The sequence below is a fragment of the Mastomys coucha genome, unplaced genomic scaffold (assembly GCF_008632895.1).
Source record: "Mastomys coucha isolate ucsf_1 unplaced genomic scaffold, UCSF_Mcou_1 pScaffold6, whole genome shotgun sequence".
Taxonomy (NCBI): Eukaryota; Metazoa; Chordata; class Mammalia; order Rodentia; family Muridae; genus Mastomys; species Mastomys coucha.
Window position 1 is genome coordinate 13739938 of NW_022196912.1, and position 18732 is coordinate 13758669.

Sequence of the window (18732 nt, forward strand, 5' to 3'; positions counted from 1 at the left end):
ACCAGTTCTTCGTCCTGGGAAGTCACTTGCTAGATTTTTCATATTGGTCACTTGATGACATTTGTGGAAGAAGGCAAAGGCAAGCTCATTTAATCCATGTAAGGTCACTAGTTACTTCAGAGTGGTCATGTAGGCTGCTCAGTCATCAAATGAGAAGCAATGCACTCCCTAGTCTTCTTGGAGGAATCCTTGTACCAGGCTTCATAATATATTGGGAGTTGGCTAAGGTAGATGTGATGTGTTAGCAACTAAAACCACGATTTTCCACTGTGGAAATAAAAACAAGCCAGCATGTATGAGGGTATAAATTACTCTAACAAGACAGGAACACTGGTATTATTGGAAACCCATCTCTGTTAGCTTAAGATAGCCGTATGCCTGAGCCCAACTCAGTATATGTGGCACAGTCAAATTCTCTTACTGCCTTCAGTCTGACTGCCAGACACTCAAAATGGTGCAGACCTCAAAGGCCACGGAAGGAATGTAGATGTTAGATTGTCCTCGGGGACAACCCTTTGTCAATTCACTGTTGTTCTAGGTCACCATATTTATACACTAATAGTAGACTCTCTCTTTTTAATGTTTTGAAAGGGGAGTTTGGAAGTAGGAAAGTTTGTTATTTTGTATAACTTTAGGGAACTTGGCTTTATAAATTTAATTAGCACACAGGTGGTCCTACAGAGGTACAGAGGCTGTAAAAGTGACCTCTAGGCCAGGAGTGGGGTGCATGCTTGTAATCCCAGCACTTGGGGGGCTAAATCAGGAAGATTGTAAGTTCAAGGACAGCCTACAGTGTACAGTGAGACCCTAGACAATGTTTGCTGAAATCCCAGTCTTCATAATCAATGAGAATAATTGTTTTCCATGAGATTTTAAATTTTTTCAAAACATTAAAAACTCATATCAATTATATACATATAGGGAAGTAGATAATATTATATAGTATTTAAGATATAATAGAAATTAAGGCTAGTATTTGTGTATTTTATTTTTATTTTGAAAAATAATATGTACCACTCACCACGCAGCAGTCCGCTGACCAGTAGTTACCCAGTCTCACCCTGTCCTGTGACTTCATGACACAGAGCAAGAATGCTTTTATGCCATGGTCCTTTCTGCATCTCCTTTCTAGTCGCAGTCATGTTGGGATCCTGTGGTTTGCACAGCAGTTGATGAGCTGAAAGCTAGGGATGAGGTTTGTTCTTTTGTAACTGCATACTGTAGGAACCAAAATCTGAGCCACGTTGTAAGAAACCAATGTCATTAGCAGCATGGTCTCTGGAAATTCATGCATATCAACACTGCAGGGCAAGCACCATTGCTTATTGCAGTGCAGTAAATTCTGTTATCATTGTCTGAACTCAGCCTTCTTGAAACTCAACATGTCTTTTTTGAACTGTATCCAAGAAAACAACTAATACATTAAACACAGACGCTATGCAGAAGGAGTGTTCTAAATGCTCTGTGTAGCAGCAAAGGGGATGTGTGGCATTTCACTTCTTGATATAGGTGTTTTCTGCAGCAGTTCATAAAACTTTTTAATTGAGACAAGTCTCCATGTATATTCCAGGCTGGCCTTGATCTCACTCTTACCCAGACAAGCCGCATGCCTGCAGTCCTTCTGCTTTGGCCTCCTGAACAAGTGGGATGACAAGGCTGTGTCACCAGCCCTGACTTGGATCCTATTTAGTTTACCTTACTGAGTCTAATAAGGACATGAGCTTAGTGTTAATGAATTACATTTTCTTCTAAGAGCTGTCTTCTAAGAGCCGCAAGGGGGGCCTTTCCCATATGGGAAACTGGTTAGGCACTGTTATTACCTAAGATGGATGCTACATCTTCTTCAAGTGTAGGATGGAGCTGCTGAGGATTTTAAACATGGTCTCATGAATCCCTAAGTTTGTAAGAACCCCCATGATTTCTGTAAGTCGATGAGCGTATCCCTATGATGTCTTTTCTTAGGGATAATTCTAACAAAAGGAAAGAACAGTCCTTTAAGAAAAATGAATCAAAGGAAGAAAATGTGTCTACTGACAAACAAATTGTCATAATGCTTTTAGCATTACTTCATGCAGCAGATTTTCTTTAATCAGGGGTTTCCCCTCCACCACAGAGAAAGCTGATTGCAGCTATTGGATTATGGAACTATTCAGTTTTGAATGTTAATTTATATTCAGCCCAGTGAACATTATTGGGAAGCTACTAGGAATGAGATATATTTCCTAATCTGTCTGAGGAGTAAGAAAAAAGAGCAGCCAACTTTCTATTAAATAAACCAGAAACAGTCTATTAGAGACCTCAGAGACACATTTATTGAGAACAATCATGCTTGAAAGGTCAAGTTTAAATTTTGCTCCTTTTTTGAGAATAAAGGCCTGTGGCCTTTGTCCCTGCAGAAGCTGGCCGGCCTTAGATTTAGAATTCTGTGCTGCTGTTCTGTCTCTTCCTCATTGGCTTTAGAATAGACTGTGCTCAGTGTGCTCCCCTCTGCTTTAACTTCAGGATCTGTGTCACGACAGTCCTTTCTCTCAGCAGTCTTTTTCTGTGTGCATTATTGTGGGGGAAGCTCTCTTGTACAACCGTCAGTCAGTACATGTGTGTGGAGAACGCCATAGAGGCTCTGGTCCACCTCTGTTCTTCATGCTGGGAATAATATGGCCTCTGGACTGTCTCTCTTCAACTAATCAAGTAATTTCTGGGAATCTAGTTCCTGATGTGCTAGAGATTTCATTCCTAAAGGGTTTCATTGAGTCATAAGTTTTATTCTTTTGCTACTTTGAGCCCTCGGCAGCTCTTACCCTGAGGTATACAGAGTAAGCTTCCAAAAGCAGCGTCTATGAACAACCCCTTTAAAATCACACTGTTTTTATTGACTTATCTTTTGCTAGTGGAAATGATAATGGCATATCTAAAGTCCAAAGAGACTAAGATGGAATGAAGAACATGCTTTTAATGAACGTGGGGGAGGGATGGTTCTGAGAAACAGATGCTAGCGTTGACAGAAATATGAGTTGTGAACAGTCTTACTTGACTCAGTCCAGTTCATATTGTGACAAAACTGAAACATGCCGTGATCTCCTGTCATCTGCAAGTGGACTTAATGTCATTTCAAAATTCTGTAAGTCAAAGAATAAGCTGGAAAATGCACCTGGGGCCCAGCTAGGTGGCTCAGTGGGTACTCACTTGCCACCCAGCTGACAGCCTGAGTTCCACCCCTGGAACCTGCATGGTGGAAAGAGAGAACCAACTCTGCTAGGTTGTCCTCTGACCTCCACACAAGTGCGTGCATGTACACACATAAATAAAAGATGCCTAGGGCTCCATTATTATGAAGTGCTGTACAGATCTTCACATTGCTGTCTCTTCTTTCTCTTCGTAATGCTTTTCTTTTCTTTTCATTCATTTTCTTCATTTGAAGGAAGTCTCATTATACTACCTGGGCTGGCCTTCATCACCTGGAGTCAGTCCTTCTGCCTCAGCCCCCACCCCCAGACTAGCTGGGACTATAGGTGTCCCCCACTGCTTCTGGCTTCTCTGCCTGGGTATAACTTGTTCATTCTTTTTTTTTTTTTTTTTTTTTTTTTTTTTTTTTTAAAGACAGGGTTTTTCTATGTAGCCCTGGCTGTCCTGGAACTCACTCTGTAGACCAGGCTGGCCTTGAACTCAGAAATCTGCCTGCCTCTGCCTCCCAAGTGCCGGAATTAAAGGCGTGTGTCACCACCGCCCGGCTAAGAGTGTTCTTATTTTACCTTCATAGTAAACTGGTACTGTGATTAACTTTTTAAATGAAACTTTGCTTTAATTTTCATTTTGGTAAAACTTTTCGTTTATCCTTGCATAATTTTGTGATAAAACTGTGACTTGATTATCAAGTGTTACATATCATTAATTTTGTTTTTTTTTAAGCCTCTTGTTGCTGTGCCACATAGAATTCCTTCAACGAGTAGGAATGTGAGAGAAGAAAAGACTCGCTCAGAGATAAACTGTGAGTACAGACTCTACCATCCATAAGTCAGTGACCAAAATGAGATTTTAAACTATAGTTCAGTTAGAATTGTTATCTTTTTAATTTTTTAAGGTATTTTTTTTGTAAATACAGTTATATGTATATATGTGTATTTAATGAGGACTATATGAATTTTAATTGCTTTATTCCTCTGGAGCTTTGGGTAACAAGAATTATATATGTTACACTTGGAAGGAAAAGGCATCAGACTAGGGAAGAGAGATGTCATGGGAATGCACCTTCGCTGCTGAATTCCTGTAAGCCGCCTACAGACCCTGCTAACTGCAGCCTGTGGTTCAGTAGGTAGGGATGGACACACTCCCTGTGTGTGCATGTGCTTGTGCTAAGGGCCACTCTATGTGTGAACTGAAGAGAAGAGTCTACAAACCAACTGTGAATTACCTGGGACTTAAAAGTAGTTTCTCAGGCTTCACCCATCCAGAGCCTGCTTGAAGGCTGGTCTTAGATTGGCCCTGGAGTCCACCCATTGATCTCTTGATCACTTCTTTGCTCTTTTGCATCAACTTTTGCCCCTCAACCTCTCTATATATATATGTGCTGCAGGAAACTAAATACCTGTAGCCTAGCCTTTGAGGCTCCTAGGTGTACTCTTTTTGAGTAGGGACAGATAAAATTATCATATTCTTCACATGTTGAGGGAACACAGGATAGAAGCCTCCGCTTTCAAGTCTGACTTACTGTTTTCAGAGTGTTTCAGGTGTATCTTACTTGGGGTTTCTATTGTTATGATAAAATACCATGACTTGAGTGTTTCTGGTATATCTTACTGGGAGCTTCTATTGTTGTGATAAAATACCTTGACTTGGGTGTTTCAGGTGTGTCTTACTTGAGGTTTCTATTGCTGTGATAAAACAAAAAGCAACTTGGAGAGGAAAGGGTTTATTTTTATTTCATCTTACAGTTTGTAGGCCATCATTTAGGGAAGGCACTTGACAGGACCTCAAGGTAGGCCAAGAGCTGGTACAGAGGCCATGGAGGAGTGCTGCCTACAGGTTTGCTCCTCATGGCTTGCTCAGCCTGCTTTTTTAGGAACCCAGGACCACTCTCTCAGGGTGGTACCACTCACAGTGAACTGGGCCCCCTCATAAATCATCAATCCAGAAAATCTCCACATGCTTGTCCACAGGCCAGTCTGGTGGGGGCATTTTCTTAATTAAGGTTCCCTCCCTCCAGATGACTCTAGCTTGTTCAAGTTGACAAAATTGTGTGCAGTGTTTATGATTATGTATGGAGTTTGCTGTTTAGAAGAGTGCTCCATGATGTTACTTATAAAGACAGGCATTGGAACAATGCCTAGGTACATTTCTTCATAACATTGTTTCCAGCTGCCTGGTTTTTCTTCATATGACCAGTTCTTAAATAAATGGTGTTCAGACAACAGGTATAGAAAGGCTGTGTGTTGCCTTTGGTTTTAGGAAGCCCCCACTGCCTTCAGCTAAATGTGATAAGCAAAGGCTTATATCACCTTCCCAGACTCTTCATAGCCCCACATTATAGGACTGGCATTGACCTGTAGTGTCTTTTAGAAGGGTCAGCTGTCTCAGAGAAACTCAGAACATTTCCCCTGGATAGTAAGAAGGAAACTTACAGAGAATGGCTTGTGTAAGTACAAGGAAGTGGTAGAGAAAAACAGATGCAGCCTGGTAGAAGGTTCTAAGCAGAGGCCTGGCATTAAAGAGTGCAGTGTTGTCTACCAGGATGATCATCAGTCATTTAAACAGTAGCTGCAAGACACTGGCAGAGGCATGTCTCAACGTCATAACAGAAGAGTAACTTCAGTGGTGGGTGTGAAGAATGAGTCTCTATGGAGACTTTGCTCCTCCTGGGAATATATTCCCCTCCACAGAGTGCAAGGCCAGGGAGGGATGCTGAATAATATTGTTAATACTTTGCTGAAGTTATTTGTAATCTTTGATGTAAGATTGTGTATGAGCAGTAATAAAGGGTCCATTCTTGAGCAGTCTGTTTCCCCAGAGCATCATTTGGCATCTGATCCATTAACAACCATCCGTGCACACTTGTACTCATATACTCTCTTCACACATAGCTAGGGTATAGAGAACTATTTCTCAGACTTTAAAACCCATGCCTTCTATTGTCAAAGATTCAAACCTCTTGGTTTAATTGATACTAAAAAGTCAAAAAGATTTATTTTTGTTTTCTATGTATGGGTATTTTCCTGAATGCATGTGAGCCATAAAGTGGGAAATATTAAAAAGGAACCAGCATGTTCCTGCACTAGTGCTGGCAACTGACAGGCCACAGGGCTCCTGCCAGATGATCTCACCTGCGTGGTTTCTCGCCCCCCAACTCTCTGCCCCACAGGGCCACAGGGCTCCCGCTGGGCTATCTCTCTGGCACCCCCCCTCAGTTCTTCTCACTACCATGCAACACCTCACACATCCCACAGTCATCCATCTCAACACCTAAGTACCTGGTAGAATTAAAACTCTTTAAGCTTTTAGTTAACCAATCAGATTTATGCATCAATAAAAATCACAATTTACAAGATGCCAATACAATAATTTCAGAGCCAAGTGAATATGATAAAAGCTTTATTCCAATATTATTAACCTTGTGAAATCATAGCTACTTGTGGCTGGTAATCGCCACAAGGGTTAATATCCGCAGCCATCTTCTTTCCCACTCCTCTGAGATACACTCTGTCTCTCTGCAACCCCGCCTCCCTTTTCCCTGTCCAATCACAGACCTCCTCTGCACTAATGTAATTGAACTGGGAAAATCCTGCAGTAGTGCCCATGGAGGCCAGAAGAGGGCATCAGAACTGGAACTGTCATTAACAGATGGTCATTAGCTGCCATTTGGGTGCTAGGAACCAACCCCAGGTCCACTGGAAGAGGACCCCATGCTCTTAATGACTGCCCAATTATTTACACTTTATATGTAAAGTTAAAATTATAAATTTTTTATTAAAGTAATTAAGTTATAAGACCAGTTCTTTCCCTCACTTTAGTTGACAATAATACCTGGTTTGGGCCAACATTTTTGTTTTTTGTTTTTTTTTTTTTTTAATTTAATTTAATTTAATTTAATTTAATTTATTTATTTTTTTTTTTTTGAGACAGGGTTTCTCTGTGTAGCCTTGGCTGTTCTTTAACTCACTTTGTAGACCAGGCTGGCCTCCAACTCAGAAATCCACCTGCCTCTCCCTCCCAAGTGCTGGGATTAAAGGCATGCGCCACCACTGCCCGGCTATTTTATTTTATTTTTAATTTATTTTTTACACTCTATATTCCATTTCCCACCCTCCTATCCACCCTCCAACTAGTTGCTCCATATCCCACACCTCCTCCCCACCCCACTCAGTCTCTTCATGGATGCCCCCACTCGACCTCTAAACTCCCTGAGGCCTCCAGTCTCTTGAGGGTTAGGTGCATCATCTCTGAATGAACACAGACCCAGAAGTCCTCTATTGTATGTGTGTTGGGGAACCTCATTATCAGCCACAGACCAAGTATATGCTGTCTGTTTGGTGGTCCAGTGTTTGAAAGATCTCAGGGGTCCAGATCAATTGAGATTACTGGTCCTCTTACAGGATCGCCCTTCTCAGCTTCTTTCAGCCTTCCCTAATTGAACAAGATGGGTCAGCTGCTTCTGTCCATTGGTTGGGTGCAAATATCTGCATCTGACTCTTTCAGCTGCTTATTGGGTCTTCCTGAATTCAGTCATGTTAGGTGCCTTTTTGTGAGCGCTCCATAGCCTCAGTAATAGTGTGAGGCCTTTGGGACCTCCTCTTGAGTTGGATCCCATTTTGGGCCTGTTGGTGGACCTTCTTTTCCTCAGGCTTCTCTCCATTTCCATCCCTGTAATTCTTTCAGACAGGAACAATTCTGGGTCAGAGATGTGACTGTGAGATGGCAACCCCATCCCTCCCTCCTCACTTGATGCCCTGTCTTCCTGCTGGAGGTGCCTCTATAAGTTCCCTCTCCCTACTGTCAGGTGTTTCATCTAAGGTCCCTCCCTTTGAGTCCTGGGAGTCTCTTACCTTCCAGGTCTCTGCTACATTCTGGAGGGTCTCCCAACCTCCTATTTCCTGAGGTTGCCTGCTTACATTCTTTCTGTTGGCCCTCAGAGCTTCAGTCCTTTTCCCTCATCCAATACCAGATCAGGTTCCCCTCTTCTTCCCCCCCCCACCACCAATCCACTTTCCCTCCAAGGTCCCTCCCTCCCTCCCTACTTGTGATTGCTTTCTTTTCTCTTCCAAGTGGGACTGAGGTGTCCTCACTTGGGCACTTGAGCTTGTTGACCTTTTGAGTATTCTGTATGGTGTTTTTGTTTTTGTTTTTGGTTTGGTTTGGTTTGTTTTTTGGCTAACATCCACTTATTAGTGAGTATATACCATGCATGTCCTTTTGGGTCTGAGTTACCTTGCACAGGATATTTTCTAGTTCCATCCATTTGCCTGCAAAACTCAGGATGTTCTCATTCTTAATAGCTGAGTAGTATTTCATTGTGTAAATGAACCACATTTTCTGTATCCATTCTTCTGTTGTGGAACATCTAGGTTGTTTCCAGCTTCTGGCTATCACAAATAAGGCCGCTTACTTGTGTAACACTATGGCATATTCTTGTGGCATGATGGGCATCTTTTGGGTTTATTCCCAAGAGTGGTATAGCTGGGTCTTCAGGTAGATCTATTTCCAATTTCCTGAGGAACCTTCAGGTTGATTTCCAGAGTGGTTGTACCAGTTTGCAATCCCACCAGCAATGGAGGAATATTCCTCTTTCTCCACATCCTCTCTAACATGTGTTGTCACCTGAGGTTTTGATCTTAGTCATTCTAATTGGTGTAAGGTGGAATCTCAGGGTCGTTTTGATTTGTATTTCTCTGATCACTAAGGTCTTTGAACATTTCTTTAGGTGCTTCTCAGCCATTCAAGATTCCTCAGTTGATCTTTTGATTGGGTTGTTTGGTTTTTTTGGAGGTTAGCTTCTTGAGTTCTTTATATATTTTGGATATTAGCCCTCTGTTGGATGTGGGGTTAGTGAAGATTTTTTCCTAATCTGTAGGTTGCCAATTTGTCTTATTGACTATGTCCTTTGCCTTACAGAAGCTTTCCAGTTTCAAGAGGTCCCATTTATCAATTCTTGAGCTTAGAGTATGAGCCATTGGAGTTCTGTTTAGGAAATTTCTTCCTGTTCCAATGAGTTCAAGGCTCTTTCCCACTTTCTCTTCTATTAGATTCAGTGTATCTGGTTTTATGTTGAGGTCCTTGATCCACTCTGACTTGAGCTTTGTGCAAGGTGACAAATTTCGGGTCTATTTTCATTCTTCTACATACAGACAGCCAGTTAGACCAGCACCATTTATTAAAGATGCTTTCTTTTTTCCATTGTATGTTTTTGGCATCTTTGTCAAAGATCAAATGACCATAATTGTGAGGTTTTATTTCTGAGTCTTCAATTCTATTCCATTGATCAACATATCTGTCTCTGTACTAATACCATGCAGTTTATTATCATTAAGCTCTGTAGTAAAGCTTAAGGTCAGGAATGGTGATTCCCCCAGCTGTTCTTTTATTGTTAAGAGTTGTTTTCGCTATTCTGGGGTTTTTGCCTTTCCAGATGAATTTGAGAATTGTTCTTTCCATGTCTTTGAAGAATTGAGTTGTAATGTTGATGGGGACTGCATTGAATCTATAAATTGCCTTTGGTAGGATGGCCATTTTTAGTATGTTAATAATGCCAGTCCATGAGCATGGAAGATCTCTCCATTTTCTGAGATCTTCTTCGATTTCTTAGCTAACTGTGTTATCTTTTTTCTTTTTCTTTTTCTCAGACAAGGTCTTGCTGTTAGCCCAGGTTGTTCTTGAGCCCTCTATGTAACTCATGATGGAATTAATTCTCCTGCCCAAATCTTTACACTTACGACTAATTTCATCTCAGTGGTCTTCAGTACTTTACCCTGACCATAAAAGCAGAGATCTAATGTAAAGGTGGTAAACCATTGTGTGCATTAGAGCATCAAGAATAAAGGTTCTATACTATACAGTTCACTTGACTGTAAAGCATACATTGTCTCACAGAGATCTTGAAGGTCAGAAGTCTTGAACAGCATTTGTCTTAGTCACTGGTCTTCTATTACTGTGAAGTGGCACCATGACCATAGTAAATCTTAGAAAAGAAAGTATGTACTTGGGGACTTTCTTACTGTCTCAGTCACTGTTCTATTGCTATGAAGAAACATCATGACCAAGGCAACTTTTATAAAAGAAAGCATTTCATTGGGGGCTTGCTTACAGTTTCAGAGGCTCAGCCATTATCCTTGGGGCAGGAAGCATTGGCAGCATGCATGGCGCTGGAGCAGTAGCTGAGATCTACCTCCTGTTCTATAGGAAGAGTGAGACTGGGCCTGGGATGGGCTTTCAAAGCCCATCCCCAGTGACACACTTCTTCCTACAAGGCTATACCTCCTAATCCCTCTCAAATAGTCCCATTCCCTAATGACTAAACGTTCAAATATAGGAGCCTATGGGGGCCATTTGTATTCAAACCCCACATTTACAGAGAGTCAGTTCTTTATGATAGTGGTGGGGAACATAGTGGTGACATGATGCTGGAGCAGTCACTAGATCTACATCCTGGCCTGAGCCTTGCATGGACTTTGGAAACCTGAAAGCCATTCCCAGTGACACACTTCTTCCAGTGAGTCCACACCTACTCCATCAAGGCCACATGCCTCTTCCTAATTTTTTCAAACAGTTCCACTCACTTGTGACTAAGAATTCAAATAATAGAAGCCTAAGGGGGCCATTCTTATTCAAACCACTACATTCCAAAGTCTCTTCTGAGACTCAAGGGAATCTCTTAAAATTAGTCAAAATCAAAAAGCAAATTACATACTTCCAACATAAAGTGCACAGGCTGCACCTTACCATTCAGAAGGAGAGAAAGGCTCACAGTGAGGAAATACTGGACCAAAGCAAGACTGAAGCCAGGGGGCAGACATGCACCCTTCACATTGCCAACTTCCTTCAGCTTGTTGACTAACACACTTTCTCTCTTGAGCTGGCTCCATGCCCAGTCTTTAGCTTTCCTTAGACATCCCAAGATTCTGGCATCTCAGACACAATCCAGAGTTCATCTTCACAGCTTCGCAAAAGGCCTCTCTGGGCATGCATGCATGGGCACCCTATACACACTTGGCCTCAAGGGCATCCTTAGCCACAGCTGGAGATACCACACCCCTTTCTCATATCCCTGACTGTAAAGCTAGAACAGTGGGGCTGACGCTTCCAAGTTTTGCTGTTTGATGGGGCTCCAACAAGGACACACCTACTCCAACATCTACGCCACACCTCCTAATCCTTGTAATTCAATAGTTTCACTCCTGGTGACTAAGTATTGGCAGTCAGTCTTCTTCAAATCACACAGTGTGGCAGAGTGTTTCAGGCTCAGGGCCTCTGGTGACAGAGCTGTCAGGATGTTACCAGGAACCATGGAAGGCTTGGCTAATAGGCTAGATGGTTGCTTACATACTCGCTTACATTACTGCTAGCTAAAGGCCCTCACCTTAGGGCAGCTCACAAAGGAGTTTCCTCCAAACTAGATGATCCAACAGAAAGACTGAAGGTCTTTACCATGAAGGTCAGCCATTAGGTCTGCCATGTTTGCTTGGTCATCTCCACAAACTCTGATCTGGTATAAGAGGACTACACAGGAATTACTAGGGCCATCTTGCATGTGATTCACACACCTACACCAGCTGATGTCTCTATGGCCAGATACCAATTCAACACTCTCTTATGCTGGACCACAGCACATGACCAAGTTATGTCCTAGTAGAAAATACCTAATAAGCAAAGGATACAACTCAATGTAGAACAATTGCCCATGATGATCAAGGCCCTGGCTCAACCCTCAGCACTGCATGCATATATTAAAATATCACACCAGTTAATATTTACAAGAAGTTCCTGTGTTCGAGGCTAACCTATGCTAAAATAATAAGACCCTGTCTCAAAAATACAAGGAAGGAAATATCCCATATCTTGACATAACTTCTTTTTCTTCTCAGTTGGCCAGGTAAAGTTTGATCCGCCCTTAAGGAAGGAGACAGAGCCACATCATGAACTTGTAAGTGCCCTGGTCTTGGAATGTTAGCCTCTGAGCATAGATCTTAAATTTGCCTTTGTAATACATTGGTACTGACTAGCTAGGACTTAATATTTTCATATTTGGAGAAAAAATGGTAATTCTAAATACTGAATAAATAAATCTGTGTTGCTGAAAATTAGTATTTTTTTCTTTTTTTTTAAAAAAAAATTATTACATTATGATGAAAATTAGTATTTTTAAAATTATTTGAAGACATAAGTTTTACCATTCTCTGATAAACTGTTTTAAATGGTAGCTTTTTACATTTTTTTTTTAATTTGTGTTTGGTTTTGAGGTGCTTCTTTTGTATCTAGTAGGAAAAGTGCCATGGTCTCTGAACATCCCAGTAGTGTCTCTAGTGTAGGGTACTAACACTCAGACAGAGCAGGCATGGAGAATAATAGAACACTTGCCAATGTGCCAAGGCTCATGAGGCTTTAGCAGGGTTCCCATGTGCTGCCGTCTAACCGCAGTGCTCTGGTCCAGTCTTAGAGACAGAGTACTTTGCAAATATTTGAGACATTAATACTTTATAAAAAATAAAGATGAGATTTAAAAATGATTTTAATAAAATTGCCTTGCCAAGGCCACAAATTATTAGTATGATGGGTTTTCCTTTCCCATTTGATAAATAGAAGAAAATAATGGTTAATACATACTATAGGAGCTTTCTTATGAAGTTTAAATGTATATTTTCACCACTTGACTAGCACAAAGGAAGGTATCAGCTTGTCTTATGATTTCATTGTACTAGCCTGAAGGAAGGGAATGTTAAAATCTTAATATGATCATATTTTTACATTAAAGCCTGTCATTCCTGTAGAAGGAAGTAGAAGGTTAGGAATTATAAGCAGTTGTAATGTTTCTGAATGCTAATTGTGTTTTGTTAAGGCAGTCTGCTGAGTGGATCTGTCCTAACTTAGTAACTGTGTTATCAAGCAGTTGTTGAGATGTTGCTTGTGTGCAAGCCACTTGCTATCATTTGATTTTGCATTTGCCTTAATAAAATTATGTTAGCAGCACCCAATTCCCTTGTGAAAGTTTTCCTTGTGTGTTTGTGGCTGTCCGTCTAAGTGTCAATAACTGGGGTTTCTTGGTCTCTGCTAAACAGCCCGACAGTGATGGTTTTTTCGACAGTTCAGAAGAAATATACTACACTGCAAGATCTAATCTGGTATTTCTCATCTTCTGATTTTCTTGTCAGCACTGTTGTAGTCTTAACTCTCTAAAGCTCAGACATTGTGACCAGTTTTATTGTTTTATAAACTAAAGCTTGTCAGTTAGCAAGCTTCCATATATTAAAAGATACATTAACCTTTTCCATTACAAGACAAATCTACTGAAATGTAAAATTGCAGCAAAAAACAATTTTTTTCTTTTATGAAAAAAACATTAGTATTTAAATTTCTTAACAAATGTAAAGGTTTTTTTTTTTTAGAAACACCATTTCCTTGTAAAAATGTCCAATTTTAGTGATATATCTTGTTTCAATGAATGATAAACCATTGATATATATATGCATTCATATATATCTTGATGTTATATAATAATAGCATTATGTTATGTTTTATATTAATATATTTTGTGTATATTGTATATATTGCATGCATCATATGTAATTTGAATAAGTAATTTATCCCTAAGTTAACTAACGGTGGAGTAAGATGAAATTTTGAATTTGTTAGCATTATATAATATCTACTTTTCTCATAGGGATGCATCATCCCTGAAGTTACACATAGTAAGAGTGCCTTCCTGATTCATAGGAAATTTTCACCTAGATTAAAACATTAAATAGCTAGTGCTTTCTAAAACACTAGGTAGTTCTTTTTATCCCTATGACTGGCCAGAACCCCATTACACCAACATTTGTTCCCAGATTCTGCTGTCCTGCCTCTCAAATGGGATTTTCTTTCTCTTCCTCTCCAACTTGATAGGATATCTCTTCGAGTTCTGGTTAGTCTAAATATTTATATAAGCACTGAAATCCACATTTCATTTATAAAACAAAAGATTTAGACATTCTTTTGCAGAGAGAAGTTCTATCTCGTTGGATAAATCAGTACTTACAGATATAAATTCTTAGCTGTGCAAAAACCATAAGCTCTATTACCAAAATGTGGCCAACTGTCAACTGCTGACCAGTGGAGCAGACACAGTGGGTACCATGGAGGTCAAGAAACCCAAAGCTGTCTTGGACCAATGTGGTCTAATTAGCTTCTAAGAGGAACTAAGGCTGGTATTAGTATCACACAAGATCCATTGTGGAGATAGCTGTGCCTGGGTGTCATGGGAGTCAGTGTCACAGACCACACTTAGAAGAGGTATTTGATAAACATCTGAAATTAAGACACTGATAACACTACTGCTAGAAATGAGAGTTAGCTAAAAGAGATGGAGCTGAATCCTCAAAGAGGAAATGATGGTGCTGTGAAGTTCCATGTTTTGCCTACAGTTAGTGTCTGGGGGATAGGGAGCCAGTGCAGCTGGGTCCAGTGGCTCATGTCTATAATTTCAGCACTTGGGAGGCTAAGACAGAAAGGTAACTGTGAGTTCAAGGCCAACCTGAACTACATAGTGAATCCGGGGGCGTCCTCAACCTCAGAATGAGAGCCTGTAATAAAGAATGTAAAAACTGGCTGTTATATAGAAGCAGCATTAGAGGAGGCTGTGAGAAAGCCAAGTGGGTGAACAATGTGACTCGAATGAAGAAAGCACGGTAAACAAAGCCTTCTTAAAGCGAGAGGAGTGAAGGGCCAGGTGAGAGAAATTCAAGGGAAAGAGCCAGGCAGTGGTGGCACACGTCTTTAGTCCCAGCACTTGGGAGACAGAGGCAGGTGGATTTCTGAGTTTGAAGCCAGCCTGGTCTATAGAGTGAGTTCCAGGACAGCCAGGGCTACACAGAGAAACCCTGTCTCAAAACAAACAAACAAACAAAAAAAGGGATTTCTGATCAGTATTTTCTTCAGAATTAGGTATGCAGATTAGAATGACATTTGGTGACTGTTCAAAGTAAACATGCCACAGACTCAGAAGTTGAATCCAGTTCTATTGTTTACTAATGCCCTCATGCAGAATAGGTGAGAGTAAGAGCAGAAATATCAGACATTAGAATCAGAAACATACTTGACCATGTGGAACGGGTCCCAAAACCTGACTGAGTTACCCACATCCTCCCTTCTTTCTGTAGATGTGCTGAGGCCCCAGCTCCATCCCTATCCTGGAGTCAGGAGCATCCTATGATGCAGGGGAGGATACATGACAAAGAAGGGCATTGGGGCCTGTAGCCTCTAGCTGTGGAAGAAGGACAGAAGAGACACTGTTAGATTCTAAATATGAGTCAGCTGTAAGAACATTTCTAGTGGTAACAAAAAACCTAGCATTTAAGTTGATAATTTTACATGTCATGTGTTATTTTAAACACTAAGTATGGTATTTTCATCAACAATGTATTTTCATCAACAGAGGCCCAATGATTACATCCCCTACTGATGTCACAGTCACCTTGGCACATGAGACTACTACGTTATTTTTCTTGTTTCACAAATGCAACATCCAAGAGGCAAAGAAGCTGAGCTGTTGTCATGGTCGTTCATTAGCTAAGCATACCGTTGGGGATAGCGGCCTCAGTCTTGCGCCTCGCTGCCTCTCCTCAGTACCATCAGCTCAGCTTGGTTGCTTGTGCTTCTGCTAGCTTTGCTTTGTAAAGGGTTCTCCCTCCTTTCAACATACATACCCACAGTTTGTTTGTTTGTTTTTTTAAAACTGTGGTAAAACATAAATATAAAACTTCACATTTGAAAGGTTCACTGCATAGTCGTCACTACTCCCATCTCCAGAGCATTTTATCTTCACAAAGTACACTTCTCCATCAACTCAGTAGCTCCCACTACTGTCCCTGGCCCCACTGACTACCAGTGCGCTTTACCTCTGTGCTGTGAATATTTTAGGGATCATGGATTTAAATGGAATCTTAACTCCTTGTCCTCTCCCAACTGGCTCACATCACTCAACACAGTGTTCCAGTCTCTTTAGAGTTCCCTCACATGACATCATGTGTCAGAACTTTCTTTTTCACACTGAAAAAAATAGTCTATGTAAATGCCACATTTTACGGTTTTATTCATCTATTGATGGGCACTTGTTGCTGTTACTTTTTTACTACTGTGGATAATTGAGAGGACCACAGATCTGCAGATGTACATTTAAATCCCTGCTCTTCTGTAGGATTTCTGGGATGCATGGCAGTTCTGCCTTTAGATGTTTCAGCAGCTGCTGTGCATTCTCTACAGTATGCTCCATGTACCTGTACACCTGTGGACAGGGCTTTGGCTCCCCACACTGTCACCACTTACTTGCTTGTCTTTTTCCTTTTTTTTTTTTTTTTTTTCAGTTTTGGTAATAGTTGTCCTAGTGAGTGTGAATTGTCCATCCACCTCAGCTTCCATAGACGCTGTGGCTCACACCTATGATCACAGCAGTTGGAAGGTTGGAAGGTGGAGGCAAAAGGATTGTCAGGAGTTCCAGGTCATCCCTGGGTACACAGAGCTTCCAGAGATAGCCTGGACTTTGACTCAAAAAATGAAAAACATTACTTGCCACCAAACACATATGAGACCAAAATGTCTAGCTCTTGTCTTAATGGACAGCAGATACCAAGATGACAGCCTGGGGTTTGGGAAGCCCCAAAATAGTCACATTCACCTCACTGCCTAAACAAGCCAAGTTATTAGCCATCTCTAACTATCAGAAGTTCATCTTATGGTTTTGTAAATGAGTTTTGAATACTATACCCTGAATTTTTGTTGCTATCCAAAACTAATTTTTAAAGAAACAAAACTGTATAACAGAAGAATAAAACTTAAGGTTTAGGTCTTTACATTTTAAGTCAGAGTTTTGAAAACTGCTGACTTTACTAAAACTCACTGAAGCAATAATTGAATAGTAAGAATTTCATCTGTAGTCATAAAGTGGTTCTATCTGATCTGCAAAATAGTGTCTTTAATTAAAAGATTCTATTTCAGATCTGGAGAGCTGGCACTGTTTGTTTTCAATTACATGCCTAACTTTACTCACTTTATAATACATTGAAAGTTAATAATAAAATGCTATTTTTGATTGTTTTAGATTTGTCTGTTTATTGTTTTGTTCTGTTTTATTTTTTTATTTTTTTTATTTTTGGTTTTTGAGTTTTTGAGACAGGGTTTCTCTATGTAGCCCTGGCTGTCTGTCCTAGAACTCATTCTGTAGGCCAGGCTGGCCTCGAACTCAGAAATCCACCTTCCTCTGCCTCCCAAATGCTGGGATTAAAGGCGTGCACCACCACCGCCCAGCATTCTGTTTTATCTATAACTCTATATCAACTCTATAGAGTTAGGCTAGCCTGGAACTCTAGGTAAACCTGCCTCAGTCTCCCAGGTGTCCGGATTGTAGGTGTGTTCCACTGCGCCTGGCTGAAACCCCATGTTAATTGTTAGGGAAGGACATAAAGAAGAAGAATCCACTCACCGAATCCACTGAAGAGTATGTACCACCTTGAGGGAGTGTCTCTAAGGATCAGCATGAAAGTCATGTTCTTCAGATCTGTCCCCTCAGTCTGCCAGTTAGTGTCATCACTCATCAAACCACATCTAACTCTGCTGCTTCTCTGACTTTAAAAATAATTCATTTTGTATTCTCTTGGATCCGTTCCCAGTTTATTTCCACACATAATCATCCATATTAAAAAGAATTTTTATTAACCATTTTTACTCATGCCATAATTTTCTCATTTTTATTATGAGGAAAAGTATTTTTTCCTGCTCATTTTCTCGTGTGTGTGTGTGTGTGTGTGTCTGTCTGTCTGTCTGTCTGTCTGTCTGTCTCTGTGTCCAGTGGTCTCCAATCTGCTGACTTCATGCTGTTTTCTCATCTGGTATAGACGGCAGTCTTCCAGAGTGACCTAACATAAAGAAACTGCATACTTCTTGAGTATGTAATGTCCTTCCTTTCCAGTAGTTCACAGTGAGCTCTTAGTTCTTTCTTAGATCTTACTATTTTCTTAGAATTGTCACCCTACGCTTAGAAATAGTCTCCCCTGCCCCTCAGTGAAAGAAACCTCTGAAATTAGAATGTTTCACCATAAAGTTGCTTATACACTAGGGTAGCTTTCTCGGATTGTTTGAGCCCCAAGTTGAATCTTTCTGAGCTTACTGTATGATTTCAGTATATCATTCCTGCTTCAGCATTGTGGTGTAATTAAGCATTATCATTTATTAATGGTTTAGTGCTGCTAATTTTTTTGATGCTGGCATGTTCAAGTGCATTCTGATTAACTTATCAAAGAGTCAGATGATGCCATCATCTTGGTTGTGTTGGGTGCTTTCTGAACATAATCTTGATAGCATTTTTCTAATATAGAATGGCTTCTAAATACTTTTTAAACAAGTTTATTATGACTTTGTAGTGCATGATATAAGGGGAGGGGAATACCGTGTTGAGGGTGGCGGTCAGAAGACAACCTTGAAGCATCATTTCTCCCTTGCCACCATGTTAGCCTTTCTGTTTTAGCTTTCCTTGTTCATCAGACTTGGTGATTTTTATACTCC

General features: G+C 40.6%; 1 protein-coding gene across 3 annotated transcripts in view; it reads left to right on the forward strand.

Moving 5' to 3' along the window:
- The window catches only part of Map4k3 (mitogen-activated protein kinase kinase kinase kinase 3), a 158067-nt gene that overhangs the window by 91965 nt on the left and 47370 nt on the right, over positions 1-18732 (forward strand). For 2 of the 3 annotated variants that reach the window (XM_031356106.1, XM_031356108.1), the window contains exons 13-15: positions 3907-3985; positions 12066-12124; positions 13257-13319. In XM_031356106.1, the coding sequence (XP_031211966.1) occupies positions 3907-3985; positions 12066-12124; positions 13257-13319 (201 nt within the window). The remainder of the gene's footprint in view (positions 1-3906; positions 3986-12065; positions 12125-13256; positions 13320-18732) is intronic. The other variant, XM_031356107.1, reaches the window with a different exon arrangement.